Source organism: Phoxinus phoxinus (genome assembly GCF_949152265.1).
Source record: "Phoxinus phoxinus genome assembly, chromosome: 4".
Classification (NCBI taxonomy): Eukaryota; Metazoa; Chordata; class Actinopteri; order Cypriniformes; family Leuciscidae; genus Phoxinus; species Phoxinus phoxinus.
The window spans coordinates 25,562,316-25,581,834 of record NC_136879.1 but is presented as its reverse complement, the minus strand read 5'-3'; the positions used below and the strand labels follow the sequence as shown (position 1 = coordinate 25,581,834).

The 19,519-nt window shown below is 36.4% G+C and overlaps 2 protein-coding genes across 22 annotated transcripts in view; one reads left to right on the top strand and one right to left on the bottom strand.

The window, feature by feature from the left end:
• Positions 1-8,586, top strand: part of rap1gap2a (RAP1 GTPase activating protein 2a) — an 80,762-nt gene extending 72,176 nt beyond the window's left edge. For 11 of the 19 annotated variants that reach the window (XM_079609207.1, XM_079609206.1, XM_079609222.1 and 8 more), the window contains 8 exons: positions 933-1,079; positions 1,203-1,318; positions 2,455-2,550; positions 2,775-2,892; positions 4,147-4,246; positions 5,024-5,091; positions 5,354-5,392; positions 6,687-8,374. In XM_079609207.1, coding sequence (XP_079465333.1) covers positions 933-1,079; positions 1,203-1,318; positions 2,455-2,550; positions 2,775-2,892; positions 4,147-4,246; positions 5,024-5,091; positions 5,354-5,362 — 654 coding nt within the window. In that variant the 3' untranslated portion in view covers positions 5,363-5,392; positions 6,687-8,374. Of the gene's footprint in view, positions 1-4; positions 172-932; positions 1,080-1,202; positions 1,319-2,454; positions 2,551-2,774; positions 2,893-4,146; positions 4,247-5,023; positions 5,092-5,353; positions 5,393-6,686; positions 8,376-8,452 lie in introns of those variants that run through there. The other 8 variants (XM_079609208.1, XM_079609217.1, XM_079609211.1 and 5 more) reach the window with 5 other exon arrangements.
• Positions 7,669-12,940, bottom strand: LOC306996576 (uncharacterized protein). Of its 3 annotated transcripts, XM_079609242.1 has the most exons (7): positions 12,766-12,833; positions 12,296-12,668; positions 11,128-11,160; positions 10,654-10,992; positions 10,359-10,517; positions 10,234-10,262; positions 7,669-8,816 (listed from the first exon to the last, which is right to left on the bottom strand). In XM_079609242.1, exons 4-7 carry the CDS (start codon positions 10,856-10,858, stop codon positions 8,715-8,717), a joined length of 495 nt encoding a protein of 164 aa, XP_079465368.1. In that variant the 5' UTR covers positions 10,859-10,992; positions 11,128-11,160; positions 12,296-12,668; positions 12,766-12,833; the 3' UTR covers positions 7,669-8,714. The 3 variants fall into 3 exon arrangements, with proteins under 3 accessions (XP_079465368.1, XP_079465366.1, XP_079465367.1); XM_079609240.1 differs by lacking the exon at positions 11,128-11,160 and having other exon boundaries at positions 12,766-12,940; XM_079609241.1 differs by lacking the exons at positions 11,128-11,160; positions 12,766-12,833 and having other exon boundaries at positions 8,679-8,816; positions 10,359-10,511; positions 12,296-12,688.
• Positions 12,941-19,519: the final 6,579 nt, after the last annotated feature.

Here is a 19,519-nt window from a genome sequence, read left to right as displayed (position 1 = left end):
ACAGGCAGGGTGGAGGTGTGTGTGTGGCAGTTTGCAGACACACACATATCCAGCAGTTCTGATCTGCGTAGCAGCTGTGACTGTGTATCATTACCAAGCCGAACTGGTGCAGATGACCAGTTCACATTAAACAATACATCAATACATTAAACATGTATACAACAACACAAGACTCTTAGATTTCTCTGTAGGTTGTTTGTACTTTTGTGCAAGTTTTTACATATTATAAATTTTTTGATTTGTAGAATTTTTTTAAATTAATATTTGACAGTAGTTTTAATATATATAATATATAACATTTAAATGTTATATTTATGTATGTGTATATATATATATATATATATATATATATATATATATAATATTAAGTTATACATTTATATATATATATTTATATATTATAAAAAATATTATAATGTATTATAATATTAAGTGAACTGTATATGTTGTAGGTATAATATAATTGTATGTCACGAAATAAAATATACAAATATAAAATATATTTTTAGAGATGTTTGTTGTGGAAAGTTTGTAAAGTCACAAAAAAGTATATAAACGTAATATATAAAAAATACATATATAAATGAAATTAAAGAGTAGAGTAGAGTAGAGTGTTTTCTGCCTTTCTTTAACTTTTGGCTTTAGTATAAGTTAGTGTTTAGCTCCACCTACTGACTTTTCATGGAAATACAATTCCGTTTTCCAAACTTCATTATAATTATTAGGGCTGATATAAACAAATAAATAATTTAAATTAAATGCATTATTAGCCAGTTTAAGAATATTCTGTGATGAATCTCTGACAACTTCACGTTTTCTCATAATTTGCCTCTAAAAAAGTATTGTACTTGTACTCAATACAGGTTCTACATTTAGGTTTGTTCTCTGTCCTTCTCTTACCCTCTTCTTCTGTCTCTTTCTCTCTCTGTCAGAGGGCCATGCGTGTGAGGAGCCACTCCATGGAGACGATGGTGACTCATAAACACAAGAGTCCAGGAGCCGTGGCGGGGGTCCCGTCCAGCGTCAGCGGTGGAGGACTCCAGCAGAACAGCATGGAGTGCACCAAGAGCACCTTCACTGTACTTCTATTCTCCTACATTCATTTATTCAGATGAAATTCTTATCTTATCAAGTGTATGCTGATAAGTCACTTGCAGCAGAGCATGAGCTTGATGCTTTATTTGTGTGTTTGTGTTCGTCAGCCTCCAGTGCTGTCTGCGAAGTCTCCGTTAAAGAGTCCTGTAAAGCGGCGCTCTGGTTTGTTCCCCAGACTGCACTCCAGCACAGAAAGTCCAACTGAGAAACATCCAACTCGAGGGTACTCAAAAAACACATCATTTTATATAGAATATACACACACTGATGTACAAAAATCTGACTCTATATACAGGAGAAACTCGAAAAAAAAATAATATCATGCAAAAGTTCATTTATTTCAGTAATTCAACTTAAAAGGTGAAACTAATGTATTATATAGACTCGTTACATGCACAGTGAGATATTTCAAGCCTTTATTTGTTATACTTTTGATGATTATGGTTACAACTTATGAAAACTCCAAATTCAAATTTAGAATATTGTGAAAACGTTTTCATAGCTGTAAGCCATAAGCATTAAAATGATAACAAATGAAGGCTTGAAATATCTCACTTTGCATGTAATGAGTCTATATAATACATTAGTTTCCTTTTAAGTTGAATTACTGAAATAAATGAACTTTTGCACGATATTCAAATTTTTAGAGTTTCACCTGTACAAAGATGATCACTGCGTCCCAATAAGCCTACTTATACTATGCCCTAAAAGTAAGTACTGTTTTTGTGGTGGAGAAAAAGTACATACTTTTGAGTGTGTAGCAGAAGAGTAGGCAAGCTTTGAGACATACTACCTCATCATAATTGTGTCTAAAACGCCCTCCGGAGATTCAAAACGCAAAACGGGGTCGGCAGCGTTTCTAAACTTCTTTGTTTTTGCCGTTGTAGTCTGGACTGGAGGTGCAACCATAGAAAAAGGTCTCCGTTTCTAAACAAAAACGCAGAAGTGTGGACAAAAACACATAATTGTGTCTTTAAACATAATCCGCTCTGTCAGTTAGTTACATGTATCCTGTCATCGTTTAAACTGCCCTGTCAATCATATTGTCACAGTTAACATCCTTCACATTTGATTTCATATTGAATAGAAGTGTAGTAGCCAGTTGTGGGACTTTCACGCAGAGAACTCTTCTCGCATGTTTTGGGTTTGTAGTTCTAATCGTACTTTGCACACAAATAGTAGACCATCTTGGTACCTTTGGGATACTAGGTAGCCTACAATTTTAAGGTGGATAGTATGCAAATTGGGACGCAGCAAATGTAGCTCACAACGTTACACTTGTGTGTGTCTGTGTGTGCTACGTTTGTACATTAGTATTCCTGAAAAATGCTACATAAACTGTTTTCTCTGTTTCCATAGTGACCAAAAAACAGAAGTATTCCCTCACTCACAGGAAGTGAGGTCAGAGACGTCGTCCAATCCGAGTTCACCAGAGATCTGCCCAAACAAAGAAAGGTGGGTCTTTGTGCTGTTTCTGAGTTCCAGTTCCTCATGTAGCCACAGCTGTTTTAAATGCAATGTTGGGATGTTTTGACCTTTGATGACTCCGAAGTGCAGTTTTAAATTTTCAAGCACATTTTCTTTAGCAACGTCTTCCTGTTTATTTGATAGTTCTTCAGCAAATAAAGAATTGTGGATTTCTGTTGTGTGATCTCTGTCATGCTGGATTGTTCCTGCAGGCCATTCGTGAAGCTGAAAGAGTGTAGCGGCAGAGCTAATATCTCCCGGTCCTCCTCCAGCACCAGCAGCTTTAGCAGCACAGCGGGGGATGGAGACGGACTGGAGGAGCTGGAAATGGTGACACACACACACACACACACACACACGCAAGCGCACACACACACGTAAGCGCACACAGTTGTGTTGACCTTTCAGGATATTCAAAAGATGTACACACACACACACACACACACATATATATATATATATTTATATACTCCGCATGTACCCGCAGAGAACGGCTTTATTTCGGCCAGTCCTTCAGGAATTTGCCGCTGGCTCTTATGTAGATAGTGTTTAAACATGAGATATAATTAATTTGGGGTATATCCAACGAGCAATCTTTGGTCTTATTAATCTATTACTTGTTCCAGAACAAATTGATTTTGGTTAAGGGGAAAAATAAGATTCATAACTTTATATTAAGTCTATATTTCACTTAAATCCTGTACTAGAGTGCTGTACGTTCGACTGAATTGTTTTGCTTTAAGTCTTAAAGGGACTTTACTGTCAAATTGAGATTTGAATCCATGTAGTAGTAGGAAGTAGTTCTGCACAAAAGAGGGTTTTTAAAGACACTCCAATGTTGTTTCTTATTTATTTACTCACGTGTGCCGTCAAACTGTTGTATAAACGCAACATCACACTCGTAACCGTGCGATATGGCTGTATATCATTACCTATGGCCGATGATACAATGATATATATTATTTATTTTGTTGTTTTATATATTATAAAATATATAATCTACCTTGAAAAATAAATATATTTCTTGTTTTAATCTAAGACTACCAAAAGTTTGTTCAATTGAGTAATACATTGAGTAATAAAAAGTTTTATGGATGTGTTTTTACAGTGGGAAAACAACAAAATGATTAATTTTTGCAGTGTGTATCTGGTTCTAGCAAAGCTCTTGCAGATAATTACCTCAGATAAGCTCACTGAAAACAATTACATTATGCTTCAGCCACATCTAGGACTTTTAGATATTTTTTAAACTGAGACAAAATGATCAAGAAAATACTTCCTGCCGTATGTTTCTTTCTGTAGCAAAGCTCCTGCGGATAATCGCTTCGGAAAAGCTCACTATGAAAACAATTCAATTACGCTTCTGTCACATCTAGAAGTTTCCAGTACACAATTGATTTGCAGATAACCATCGCACACTTTCTAAATGGCCCTTTGCATTGATCCACTCAGCCTGACGCCTGTCAATGTGCCTAATTACTGCCCCAGAGCTAGTTCTAGGACAATCTATAACAAATGCAGTAGTATTAACAGTGCCACTGCAGTTCACTCAGACTATCATGTGGTGTGTGTTGTGTCCTGTAGAGCAGTCACCCGTCCACGGCTTCATCTGTCTACAGTCCGTCTCTCAGCGTGGAAAGCCAGAACTCCGGAACGCCACTGATCATGTGCCGCAGTCCCACAGGTGAAAAAACAAAACAATCATACACTACATGGCTAAAAGTAAGTGGACAGACACCCGAAAACCACACGCATAGATGCTCGATGAACATTTCACATAAAATTAAAGTATATTACAAACTTTTCATTTAGACCCTAAAGAATCATATTAACTAGTACAAAAATGGCATTATATGACCCCTTTAAGTATTAATAGGCAATTGGAAATAGTTGAAATAGTCAGACTCGCAATTAAAGGGATAGTTCACCCAAAAATGAAAATGCTGTCCTGAATTACTCACCCTCACGTCGTTCCAAACCCGTAAGACTTTTAAAGAATCAAATAAATTAAGATCTTTTCGTGGAAATTTGAGTTTTCTGTCCCTCCATTGACAGCTACGCAACTATCACTTTTATGCTTCAAAATGTTCATGAAGAGATCGTAAAACTACTCCATATGAATTGAGCGGTTTAGTCCAAATTTTCTGAAGAGACCTGATCACTTTATATGATGAACAGATTGAATTTAGGCTTCATCTTTTTCATGCACAAACAAATTAAAAAGATAATAATAAAATAATATTAAATATAAAAACTTTTTTTTAATAATATACAAAAAAAAAGAAAAGAAAAAAAGTAAAAAAGCATAATAGGACCCCTTTAAATAGTCTAAATCATCAGTTAGACTGAAGGTGGTTTTCACATACTGTACTTTTGGCCATGAGGTGCATAAACGCATACACACAAATTCTTGCATGTTGACATTGTAACAAAAAAAAAGAACTCCCCCTGTTTTCCTCAGATGTAAAGAGCAAAACTTCACCAAGGTCAAACTTGAAATTCCGCTTCGACAAGCTGAGCCACTCCACAGTAAGTACCCTGTCCTCGAATAACCTTTAATATTGCGGGTGGGTGTGTATTTTGATATCGGTTTCAAAGTCGATGAATACCATAGTTTTATGGTAGATCAGATTGATAACAACGGTGATGATGAAATGATAACAGCACGTGTGTTACTCTGAGTTTTATGGTGAAAGTGCATTTGTTATCTTAGATCTATAAAGTGCATTTTGTTTCCATTTGCAAATTGAATAACGCAAATACATTCACTGAGAATCATCCTTTCTTTCAGGGTCATTAGGTCAGACAGAAGCCACTGCCTGGACAAAAGGTACTTTACATGTTACTGTATGCACACGTCTTTAAGATCAAATAATAAGTCATTGCTTTCTGTCCCTCAATCTCATTTAAAGTTAAAAGGCGATCAGGCCTTTGCTGTCTGAGGCTTTGGAATAGTCTCCCTCTTGAACTTAGATGATCACATCTTTAAATGTTTTTAATTTAAAGCTTGTGTTAAAAATTACTTATTTTCTCTAGCCTTTGAGATGTTGGGCTAGTATCTGTATTCATAAGTTGTATGTTTTTTTATGCTGCTGATTTTACAGCACTTTGGTCTGCGGGTGCAGTTGTAAAGTGCTTTATAAATAAACAAATAAAGTGAAAGTGAAAGTGAAGCACTGAAAAAAAAGTTACATTTCAGGTGTTCAAGCACTTTTGACCGCGAAGAACACAAGCGTGACTCCCAAATGAGGAGCACCAGAAGGTTAACAAAAACTAAAACTAGAATTTTTGATAATTGCTGAAAAAGTTTTTTTTTTTTTTAAATGTTGCCTTAGCATCTAACTGAAATAAGTTTATTGAAGTACTAAAATGACTCAAACTGAAATAAAAAAATAAATAAAAGATAAATAGAAAGATAATTCAAAATATGTGACCCTGGACCACAAAACTCAACACAAAACACACACACACACACACACACACACACACACACACACACACACACACACACACACACACAAAAAAAAATGTTTTGGACATTGAGATTTATGTACATCATCTGAAAGCTGAATAAATAAGCTTTCCATTGATGTGTGGTTTGTTAGGTTAGGATAGGACAATATTTTGGCCGAGATACAACTATTGGAAAATCTGGAATCTGAGGATGCAAAAAAATCGGAACATTAAGAAAATCGGCGTTAAAGTTGTCCATTTATGTTCGCGATTGTGCTGCATTCACTCACAAAAATAAATGTTTTATATATTTACGGTAGGAAATTTACAAAATATCTTCATGGAATATGATCTTCACTTAATATCCTAATGATTTTTGGCATAAAATAAAAATCTATAATTTTCCAATATAACAATACAATGTATTGTTGGCTATTGCCACAAATATACCTGTGCGACTTGTGACTGGTTTTGTGATCCAGGGTCACATATTACAAATAATATTATTGTATATATAGTAAATAATACTAAAATAACACTGATTTACATTTAATAGAGGTTTACTATAAATTTACTATATCTCTCTATCTTAGTTTTGTATGTACTTTAATGCATCTGTTCACTTTCAACGTACATAATTTACCCAGTGTGTCTGTTCTTTGTCTTTCTAGGCAGTGGCTATGAATGGACTTTTATAGATTTGAAGAAACAAAGGGACCATTTTCTCTAGCCGATGCAACAGTTATTAATGTTCAACATATTACACAACTGAACACTATGTTAAGAACTGATCCTACAACTGAAAACTACAATATCTCACAAAAAGGGTTTAGAGGACACCAGTCTTAGTAGAAAAAGCAACAAATGTCTCTGTTATTCCAACATTTTAAATGTAGTGCTCAAACAAGTGTTGAAAACTGTCCTTGGCTAGCTGCGATTTGCTTTCTAGACAGATGCTCAATATTAACACAGCCACTTGAAATACTTGAACAGTTCAGTCATTAAATGTTACAAGAGAGAAGGACTACAAAAACTGCATTATCAGCTCCTGTACAGCTACTATACCCTGTCTGTTGCAGAGATTACGGGTCATTTTGAGTCTTGTAACGCATCGCCCATCAGTGTAAGCCTTAAAATACTCTTGACTTTAGAGAACCGTGCACTGCTGAGAAATGAGTTGGTTCTGTTATTTCCGAGTGATGTGTGAAGAGGTCGATTTCTTTCCTGAGGGGCAACCAAAGAGGAAGATTTACCAGGGGTTATTGTTAGTTAAGGTTTTAACAAAATAAAAAAAACATGCCATTGTGTGGTTGACAGAGACACATTTTATTATATTTTAAAGCAACATCTTTTTAGTATACATTTAGTTATAATAAAGACTATAATACATTTGTTCAACACTGGGTTGGCAGCCACTGCTGACTTTATTGAACAGGTATATTAGCACAATTGAATTGAAAACAAAAAAATACTTTACAAATATATATATTTATATATATATATTTAAATGATTCACTATACCCCCTGGTTTCACAGAAAAGGCTCCCAGACTAAAATGCATGTTTGAGCTGGTTTAACTTAAATAACTTGCACTGGCATATCTTAAAATATTTCAGTGCTGTTGTTTTATCTCTGAATGCAAATTAAAAAAAATTTAAACCACATTTAAAAAAGCGACTTAAATGCCCTAATCGAACTAACGCCTGTTTCACACATACTCTGTTTGGAGTATGTACTGTATGCTGCATTTTAAATGAAAAGGAGGTAAGGTGTAGTTTTCCTTGCTTTACCCTGGGCTAAAAAGCCGTACGTTGACTGTGAAGTACAGTCCGCATCCGCTTGCAGTGTGAAAGCAAGGCTTAATCCTGGCTTAATCTAAGCACTGTCTGTGAAACCAGACGCATCAACATGGTTTGTGGACTTGTGGATGTACAAAAATGTATTTCCATTTTCGTAAATGCACCGTTATTCAACCATGGCTGGCAGAATAATGTTTTGAAGGAATTTATTTTATTTTTTTGGGGGAAATTGTGTTATTTATTTACAAATGTGTGTCTCTTCTCATTCCTCATGAATCAGTTGTTAGTTTTCAGCGGTACTTATTGGTGAGGGCATTAGACTGCAGAGAGCGAGTTAAATATTCTTGTACAATAGTAAGAACATTCACATAAAATGTGATGGCATATATGTTTGTACTGCCATTATTTATTGCTTTTAAAAGTTGTTGATGTTGCGTAAAAAAAAGAAAATACAGAGTCAAAAACAATTTAAAAGATAATTTAAAAGATGATGTATATGTATATTTGGTTATGGCATGTGCCATTAAGAATTTATTATAAAATAAAATGTATTTTGTGTCAAATTGTGGTCTGTTGTCTAAATCATTTGAAAAATGTATCCAATGCCATTTGCTAAAATATGTCTCCTTTTATTTCAGGTACAATCACACAATCCATATACACAAAGCACATCTTACAGGCATCTCTGGGAGATCAACACCACCAGATACGGCATTACAACTATATTAAATCAAAGTGTAACATTGCTAGGGTTCACATTTCAAAGGATCACAAGTGTTGTTGTGTCTAACATTGCAACTGTACAGAGTCAGACACTGTGTTTACAGTCATGTTTGTTCTGGTATTCAAAAATACCCGCAGCCACATGCGAGATAGGAATGCAAGATGAAGTCTTGCTGTTCAGGAGAAATGCACAGAGGAGTAAACGGTTGGCTCAGGCACTTGTTTTGGACAATCATTCTGCCGCCTTGACTTTTTCAGTGCAACTTCTGCATACACCAACTGCATAAATAATGACAAGAAATCGATCACATTCAAAGGTCATGAATAGAGAAATCTATTTTCTCTTGATCTTTTGACATATAAGAGGTCATTGTACTATAAAAATATCCTGTAAGCTTCAGAACTGAAAACTTCCAGTCCAAAACCAGCTTTTATTGAAATCGAGCTCAGAAAACGACTCGTTTCGGATTTTGTCACATTATGACATCATAATGCGACGAAAGACCGCCTCTACAGAAGAAGAGCAACTCCTACTTCTACATCATTGCCTCTTTGGCCCCGCCCACCGATTTACACATGTCATGTAGAGGTAAATACGAGACAGACCCGAACAAAGGATCGCTCCAACAACACAACCATAGAGATGTTTCTTGGGGTTACAAACCGTCTTTGCATTACCCAACCTTGTGATCCTAACATTAAACGGATAATTCACCCGCAAATGAAAATTAGCCCATGATTGACTCACCCTGAAGCCATCCTAGGTGTATATGACATTCTTCTTTCAGACGAATACAATCGGAGTTATACTGTATTAAAAAATGTCCTGGCTCTTCCAAGCTCGATAATGGGACTGAATGGCTGTATGTTTTTGAAAGTCCATCAAAGCGCATCTATCCATCATTAAAGTGCTCGACACGGCTCTGCGAGGGGTTAATAAAGGCCTTCTGAAGTGAAGCAATGCGCTTGTGTAAGAAAAATGTCCATATTTAAAACATTATCGACTAAAATAACTAGCAGACGGCTGTACGCATCGATTTACGCCAAAACCGTTGACCATTGAACACTGTGTGCAAGGACCTTTACTCTTTTGGCGTAAAACGATGCGTACGGCTGTCAGCCGGAAGCTAGTTATTTTAGTCGATAACGTTTTAAATATGGATATTTTTCTCACACAAACGCATCGCTTCACTTCAGACTGCTTTTATTAACCCCCGCAGAGCCGTGTCGAGCACTTTAATAATGGATAGATGCGCTTTGATTGACTTTCATAGACACTTCAAGCTTGGAAGAGCCAGGACATTAAAAGAATGTCATGTACACCTTGGATGGCTTCAGGGGTGAGTCAGTCATGGGCTAATTTTCATTTTTGGGTGAACTATCCCTTTAAGAAAGCGTGGATTAACTTTATTTTTAACATAGTTCCATTCAAATGGCGTCAGTAAGACTATTCAATTATTCACTTCATTTTACTGTGGATTCATTTTTAAACAAGACACAGTTGCAGGCTTTTCAGAGAGACTGAAAATAACAGATGATGCAGTGCCAAATACATTGTATCCGACAGTAATGTCACAAAAAAGTTTTATGTAAAAATCTTGATAACATTGGACCTCAGAAAACATTATTAAATAAAAAACCACTGTCCATGACTGCTTTAAACAAACCAGAAAGCACAAGAAACTAAGGTACTTACTTCATTTTTTGGTTTCACTCTAGCTGCAACTAGAAAAAAAAAGTAATTTAAAGAATAGGCAGTTAAACAACAATAACACGTTGAGTTAAACACAGACATCTGCAGAATAGAGAGTTGGCTCTTACAGGAAGTGTAGGAGCGAGGCGGGACAGGGGGTGGTGGTGGACTGACCCCGGTCAGACACCGAACTAATCCAAGAACAAGAGGAAAGCACATCGAGGCACTGAGGCACAGCAGAACTCTATGAGAGAGGTTTCTTCCCGATGACGATGAGTCTACTGTTGCTGTCCAGAAATAAAGACATTAAATGGATTTGATTCAGCTAAAGGTTGATGATCCAATTCATAGTTTCTCATTTAATTTTTTACCAATGTCCTGTAGGCAAATTTCAAAACAATAGCATGTCCAGAATACACATACCTGCAGTCACATTAACATATGTCACATGCCCATTGCTATATTGCGGAGGCAATTGCCAGGTTATTGTGCACTTGTATGCTCCAGCATCTGATTGGTTGATGTTGTGAATGTGGACTAACAGATGTGTGCTATTGGCTGTTGAGCTGTAATTAGACAGCTCGATTCGTTCGGAGGGAGTGAGGCGAGTAAATTCTGTGCTCTGCATTTCCTGGAAAACCCATCCTCCAGTCCAGCCAAGGACCCCACAGTGTTGCACTTCACAGCTCAACTCGAGACTGCTTCCCTCAGGAACAAACTTGGAAGCACGACTTGCTCGAATAGATGAGCACAGTTCACATGCTGAAATCAGAGTATAAAAAGCGAGTTGATTTTTTTTAGTTACACAAAAGCACTTTTTATAGCCTGTTCCGATTGTAGGCTAGGCTACTATTAAAGGGATAGTTAAAAAAAAAAAAAAGTATGTCATTAACTCACCCTTGTGTTGTTACCTGTCTGAGTTTCTTTGTTCTGCTAAACGCAAAGGAAGATATATTTTTTTTAAATACTTTATTTTCAGTTTTTCAGTTTACAAAAACAACAAAAGAAGAACAAGCAGAGAAAAAAAAAGAAAAATTATTACCCCCCTCCCCTCCCCAAAAGGGTGCTCCAATGCTCTACATTAGGCATGTAATTTAACAATGTCTTTGAGGTCAGTCACATTCCAATATCACATTATCCACATGATCTAGATAGGGTTGCCAGATTTTAATGAAGGTGTTGTATCCCTTTCTAAGGATATATGTTATTTTTTTCTAAAGGCACACATCCATTCAATTCTAAATACCACTTAGTTATAGATAAGGGGGAATCAGACTTCCATGAGACAGCAATGCATTTTCTAGCCACTGCCAGAGCTATCTCCAGAAATTTTTTCTGAGACCTGCTTAATATTTTATCAATTTTCATGAAGTTCCCCAGCAAACAAAACTCTGGGTCAACCAACCGGTAATGGAATTTGTATAATCTTCGTCAAGACACTACAAAGGTCAATCCAAAAATCTCGTACTTTTACACACGACCAAGTACAATGTAGGAAGGAGCCCACCTCTATTGTACAGCGGAAACATGTATCAGATAACTCAGGATTGAACTTGTGAATCTTCTCCGGAGTTAAATACAACTGATGGAGGAAATTATAGTGGGTAAGTCTATACCGTGCATTAATAGTGGCAGATAAACTGTCTTTACACAACCCTGACCAAAGCTGGTCTTCAATTGTGGTATTTAAGTCTGATTCCCACTTAAAGGAAGATATTTTGAAGAATGCTTGTAACCAAATAGTTCTGGGCACCATTGACTTATTTTCCCTCCACTTCAAGGGTTCCCCAAAACTGTTTGGTTACCCATATTATTTAAAATATATTATTTTGTGTTCAACAGAGCAAGAATCTCATACAGGTCTAAAACAACACGAGGGTGAGTAAATGTTGACAGAATTTTCATTTTTGGGTGCAAAAACATTAAAAAGAAAAGTTTGAGAACTGTAAATGTTTACACTAGCCAGTAGCCAACTAAAACATTAATTTTATTAAGAAAAAACGTTTTAAGTAGTCTACTTTTGTAAGTACCGTGATTTTAACTATAAATTTGAGGAGTGGCTTACCTTTTAGCATACACAAAAATGCCAGAAACGTCAAGGAACACCTGTAATCGGTTTTCATCCTTTACAATTTTTCCATAGGCCTAGGCTACTATCTGACGACTGTCGTCGCAGCCACAATACAGGTTCGGATGCGCTTTTACAGTTAACAGCCGATTCTTCTGTCACGTCTCCGCTACATCAACAAAAGTTACTTTTAGTTCTTCTAAACTCTTTCTAGCTCCGTAAACACCCACACTCTCTTTATTCACTGCAGGGAAATGTACTCTCTCAGTTTAAATACGCCTGGCAGCTTCAGCCGAATGGACGGATGTGCACTCAAGGAAGGAAAGGCAAGTTTGCCACACGCTAGAGGGAAATCTGGATCATTTCCTTCCTGTTGGAGCAGAGAATCGCAATCTAAATCACTGTTGACATCCCGTTATAACTGGACAGAAACTAGGAGACGAATGATGGAATCTAGATAGACTTACATTGCTACTTTTTGAATCCTTCCTTGCAATATATTTGTCTATCCAGCATGTGGTAAGGCAAATTTTACACTGCATGGGCAGGAAATTAAACTATAAGGAAGGGTTTCCTTCATAGTGCAGTTGATTTTTTCTTTTCTTTGTGTTGTTTCTGTTTAGAGTTTCTTCCCATAGCCTACTGCAAATAATTAAATAAATAATTTGCTTAATATTTTGTCATTTTCTAGTAAAACATATCCAAACATCTTTAAAATAAGATTTTTTTTATCTGAGAAGAAAAACTGCACAAGATACAAAGAGTGAATAGAGAATACTTACACCACTGGGACATTTTTATACATTGTTGATATTATTATGATCAATTAATTATTATACATTGATTTATGCTTAAACATAAAAACGTGCCAATGATTTCCAGATATCTTACTGAAGAAAAAAACAAAACAAACAAAAAAATAGTTTGTTCTATTTTTTTCAGCCACATGGTGGTGCTCAAAGCTAAATAGTTTCACAGCAGTCAGCTGGGAAATGTGGATATTGCTGAGGCATAAAAAGGCATGTGCGGCCAATTACACAGCTGCTGCTGCTGGAGATAAAAGCCGATCTTAAACACAACCTGCTGCTGCTCTGTTGCTTTAAGATGAACGACGTTCACAATGTCTTGATATATACAGTAGATTACACTTGATAAATTTGCTTGAAATCTGTATTTTAAAAGGGTCAAATTTATATGATAAAGACAAGCCTTGAAAGTTAAAGTTTTTTTTTTTTGTTAAGAAGTAGAACTAATAATTGCAATATGGAAAGATTCTCCACACACACACACACACACACACACACACACACACACACACACACACACACACACACACACACACACAATTATTATTATTACTGAGGTCCTCTGTATAGTGCAACGCTTTTCACACACAGTAACCAAATTCATACACTTAGATCTCATCAAGCCGAAAAACTTTCACCCTCATAGTCATACGTCAGCCCAACAGGAAGTCAGGGTGTTTGAAAAACGCATGCTCTGGAATTAGGATCAGTTGTAAACTGTTTGCCCTGCAGTCATTTAAGCCAGAAAATGTATTAACATTTAAATGTTTAAACAGGCCTTGTCTTTTTCTAGGCTATATGTTTGAATGACAAAATAAAGGCAATAACCAGTTTATTTGAAGTGCACTGACAACATATTTGTATAGAATTGGTTTAATAATGATTAATAAAGGATAAAAATATAAAAAAACACATTTTTAAGATAAATAATATGGACTTATACAATTTTGAGCTGCAAATGACAATTCACTAATTTTGAAAGTGACTAATGGCATTCTGTGATATGATATTCATCATGGTTTAACAACATGAGGGTTAGACGATAATGTGATCATTTACATTGGGGTGAAATGCAGCATTTCAGCAAAGGGAAGCTCCCTCAGAAGGTTCCTTTAAGCTGTGCGATTGTTTCCTGCGAGCGAGTAACTTGAGTCAGCGAACCTTAATGGCAACCAGATGTGTAAGACGTCAGTGTGGGCTTACAATCTCAGGATGTGTCTGTTTTCCTTGGAACGCCTGCAGTAGGCCTACAACACCAACCCAAAGTTACACAATGTCTTAAAAAATAGCTGATTCATATGCTCGTACGTGCTGCGGCAGAACTTTTGAAAACTTTGTGACCTTCCCTTTTTACAGATCTGAAAGTGAACCTGGGACCTGTTTCAGAAAGGAGGTTAAGCGAAAACTCGGAGTATGTTAACCCTGAAATGAGGGAAACTCTGGGTTTTCCGTTTCAGAATGGGAGGTATATCAAACCTGAGAAAGCAGAGTAAGTCAAGCCCGTTTCTGAAAGAGAGGTAACTTATACTTAGAGTCAGTTACCATGGTAACTTACTCTGTGAACCTAACCTGGTCGGGAGCAGGTTTTCTTCGGTAAACCCAGAGTTTCTTGCGGCCTCCCCTTTTTTAAAGAGGAAGCGGTGTTTAAACACTTAATTTATTCATTCTGTAGCCTACATTTATTTATTGCTGTTTTTACTGCTGTTTTTTAATTTTTTATTAATAAGATGAAGTCTATATACTTAGATATAAACTTAGATTCTATAGGCTACTCCACATACAAATGTGAATGTGTAGATTGTCTGATCTGTAGACACATAATATTAACATTACCTCTGTAGGCCTCTCTATGGCAGCAGAAACTGTTTCATCCCCATCGTCTGGTGAAGATGAGCATTTGGTCGAGTGCACTTTATAATAGGCCTACTATTTGTCATAATTTCTGGTGTATTGAGTAGGCACTTACAACTGCCTGGGGTTGTGTTGGGACAGGAGGCTCCAAAAGACAGATATTACCATCAGAATCTTTTGGGACCAACGACATATACTGACGCTTTTGACAAATCGTCTACATCCAACGCACATTGGCACCCTTTAGCGTCAATATGAGACGCAGATAGAAATGGGCCAGAAGGCGCCTCCTAGCGGTCTAACCCTAACCCTACCCCAGACCTAAACCCAACCATAACCGAACAAATCTCTGTGCGTGTCATATTGACGCTAAAGGGTGCCATGTGCGTTGGATGTAGACGATTTGTCAAAAGTGTCAGTATATGACGCCCTAGGATGAGAATGCGTTGCAAAAACCCAACCCAAAGTCAAATAAATGGAAATATTTAAAATACCCTATATAAAAAATAACACATATGTAGACGTCTTACATTTTATGAAGGCCCTTGGATCTTCGGGAGTGACTGACTCTGATGAAGGAATTCCCTCAGCCAAAAATGCTGCTGCACTGCTAGACACTGGATGCTATTTAGTTATTTAATATGTCAAATGTTATAAAGTCAGGTGGCCTACACCCATGATATTCTCAAGCCTTACCTGATTTAATTATGTTTTTATATTTTTTATTTTCAACTGCTGCCACATTCTTTTAATGCCTGCAGGATTGCACATAGCCTATATGAAAATTAAAATTAGGTTGAATAACTGTTCTTCCAGTTTCACCTGATATTATAACAGTTACTCTAAAATAGTAATTAATTACTATAGCTGCAAATGACATCTTCAACAGTGTAATTAGATTAATGTAATTAGCCTACTATCTTTAGAAAGTATTGATCTACTTATTATTAATTACTAAATCCCATATCAACCTCAACCACTTGAAAAACACAAGGAGAGACAAGAAATTGCACTTTTAATGCTTTCAAATTAACAATACAATTGCACAAATTATTCTTGAATTGACCAAAGTGTGTAGAGGGAGAAGGTTACATTAAAAATATACCTTTTAAAAATGTATGTTAAATACACTATAGTTTTACACAGAATTGTGTATATGCAATAGTATATGCAGCATTTAATGTAATTACATCATATTTTATTTTAAATTACAGTAATCCCTTTAATTAAATTACAATATTTAGATTACTTGGTAATTAATTACACCCAACACTGTATAACAGTAATTCCTCTCTTTGTCTGGCGCTGTTGCCATGGTTACTCATAGTATCTGCGCTCCATTGATAATGGCTTTCTATAGCTGTGGTGCACGCGCTTAACTCTGAGTCAGTCAACTTAGAGTTGATTGAACTAACTAATTTCAGCTGATCTGTAACCGAAAACTCAGAGTTTCCCATCTCAGGGTAAGTCAACTCAGAGTTCAAGTTTTAACTCAGAGTTGGTTGAACCTCCTTATTGAAACAGGCCCCTGATCTCCAATCCTCATTGTTATCAATCAAAACAGGAAACCTGGAATGACCACTCAGGAATGGGCAAGAATAAGCATGACCCCTCGTGCTTTAAAGAAGATAAGTAAAAGCAAACACTCACAGGGTCTATGCTCAGGAGCAAACGTTAGTGTACAATTGACTAAACCGACAATAAAGCACTAATTTCTTCCATATTTTCGATGTATACAGTGCCTTGCAGGACAAAGGAGTTAGCTAATGCTTAGAGCCATGTTCAAATCATTTTTGTTCACACATGAAAAGACAGATTAGTGTCCTCTGACTGGTACAGTCACAAGAAAGAAAGATTTCTTGGCAAAACGGTTTGCTCCGTGATCAGATTACGTCCTCAGCCTTCATTGAATGTACAACAAGGTTCTTTTTTCCCCCTGGCTTGAGGCTCTCTGTGGTTTCTTGAACCCACATTGCAGAAGTAGGCAAAAAAAATGACAAGTGTAAGATGTTACGCTAATGCATTACATGGAATGCAAACACCATTATGTGGTCAACACCTCTGCAAGTGATTTTAGCTACAAAGGCCTGTTCTGACACAAAACACCCAGTTGAGCGTGACGTATGGACACAGAGCCTGATGTGTCTATTCTGGTGCACAATAAAGCTTTTCTTTTGCACGCAGTGTTACAGCGAGAAAGGGTCTATTGTGCTGGTTTTCTGATACTGTGAGACTTACGCTGGGTCTTTAACATTAGGCAGAAAGGGAATGACGATGTCTGTGCTGCTTGTGATGTCAACAACAGCTTGAGAATGAAACTTAAGCACACTTTTAGAAAATATGTAGAGCAACTGGTACATGCTGTTTTAAGGTTGTGCAATTAGAGAAGGTTGTTTTTTGTTGTTGTGTTTTTAAAAAAAGTATGTCGAACTAAATAGCCATGTTACCATCCTGTCTTTGTGTATTTAAGGAAGGACATGAGAACTTTTAATTAGTTTGTACTGTGCGCTAACCCAATCTCATGACAGAGAAACGTAACTATTTCGCAAAGTGATAATTTCATATGAATTTGTACAATGTGAATCATGCGCAAAACGTTTTCGCATGAAAAATGATTAAGCTTCTCTCCTAACTCCACCCCTGAATATACCTGTCACTGGGGTGTAAACCGATTGTATGAAAACTTACGAATGAGATACGAATTCACACAAATTAGCCCCCAGTTTGCCAAAATGTAAAACGGATACGAATTGCAATGAGATTGCATCACGTGGGATGTTTTATGAGCATGTATAGTGAAGTTTTTCTGTGTAAGACTTTGTCATTTTAAAACTACAACTATGAAAAAGATTTCACATCTTTTTTCTCGTGCTATTTTATGAATCCGAATTGGAAATCAATAGCAGCATGTTGTCTGAAACAAGCATTGGTGTGGCACTTTGTAAGAATGTTTCTCCAATGAAAAATTCATGAGATTTTCATGGGCGAAATGTGACCATGGCTGCATTTTTCTCCAGGCTTCATTCCATTTATTGTTTGTGTTCTGGTTCCAGACATTGAAGCCTTTTAATCTGACTTAAATTTGATTGTTTGTTCCATATCGATTCTCTTGTGCTTTGAGTTTGTGTCAGGCGTTTGGCAGTGGGCCATTGTCTTTTCTCTGGCAATTCAGCCTTGAATTAACTGGACATTAGGAATCTGGGTTCGTGAGGCTTTAACAGACAAGAGGATTTTGCATGGTTGGTGTTTACAAGTTGAGTTTTTATTTTTATTTTTTAAATGAACTCTCCATGCTGCAGGGCTTTTTATGTCAACATTTGTCTTTTGCAAGTGGAATGGCTTTTGATTATGTCATCAAATGATTCACCTAAGGCCCATTTTATTTCTGTTCTTATCTAAAATGAGAGCAGGTGATATGTGACACTAATAGATTTACAATGGGTTTACAAGCCGGATAGTACACACTACACAGAAGTAGAATGAGAAATAAAATTCAGAGTTGTTCATAACCCATTCAACTCTGTACCATATACTGCTTATATCATCATATCTAGTACAAGTGTCACTCTGTACTAAATCAAATTTAGCAATTCATTGTGACATTTACAATGTTCTGTAAAAGAATGGTAAAGGTTAATGCTCATTTATTTTGTATTTTATATTTGTTAGGTAGGTCACAACAGTGAAGTTGGCTTACAAGTGTCAACAAATGAAAAATCAACTACTACAATTCATTTAAAAAAAAAAGAAGAATAAGCATTGAATATCTCTAGATAAACATTGAATATTATGTTAATTTAATAGAATGTTAATTAAAAAAAATGTGTGCTATAGTGTATCAGAATGGCAAAGAAAACTAAAGCTATTATTTTAGTGCTAGTATTTTCTTCAGGAAATGCAACTCTTTTAAAGGATTTATACTCATAAAATGGTGTTCCTGCGTTCTCCACAGAGAAATCTCAGAAACATGTAGAGAATGTCATGATAACATTGACTGACTGTTTGCTCTTGACTGTTGTTCCTCATTGGCCCACATTTATTTACATTACTTATTTATCCTGAGCATGGCAGAAAGTGCAAAGGGATGAAGTGAAAGTTTAGCCGTTAAGTAAACCTTTTTTTTCCATTAAGCTTTTGTGCAGAAAAGAAGAGGGGGATGTGTCTCTGGCATTAGTCTCCTAGAATTTCAAAGAGCTGGATCTTGGCAACAATTTAGAGTAGCTAAGGGGAAATATGAAGACTCGGTCTGTGAGGCCTACAAACCTAAAGCATGACAGGTTAAAGTCATCTGGTCCAATTCAGCAATGAAGTCTTCTGTCCACCTAAAACTGCTGTCCATGGTTAGTATTTAGGCTATATAAAGAAAAAAAGAGTGGGATAAAACACTGGGTGTTTCTTATACACAAATCATTGCTGTCTGAGTGCGTCAGACTGAAGAGAACCACATTAGTGAGGCCTGTATATGACTAATGCACTACGTGACCCAGAAAGAGCCCTGGCTTAACTTTGGAAGTTTTAATACCATTTGGGGAAGTGAGCATTGAATCACAAGATATTCGATATC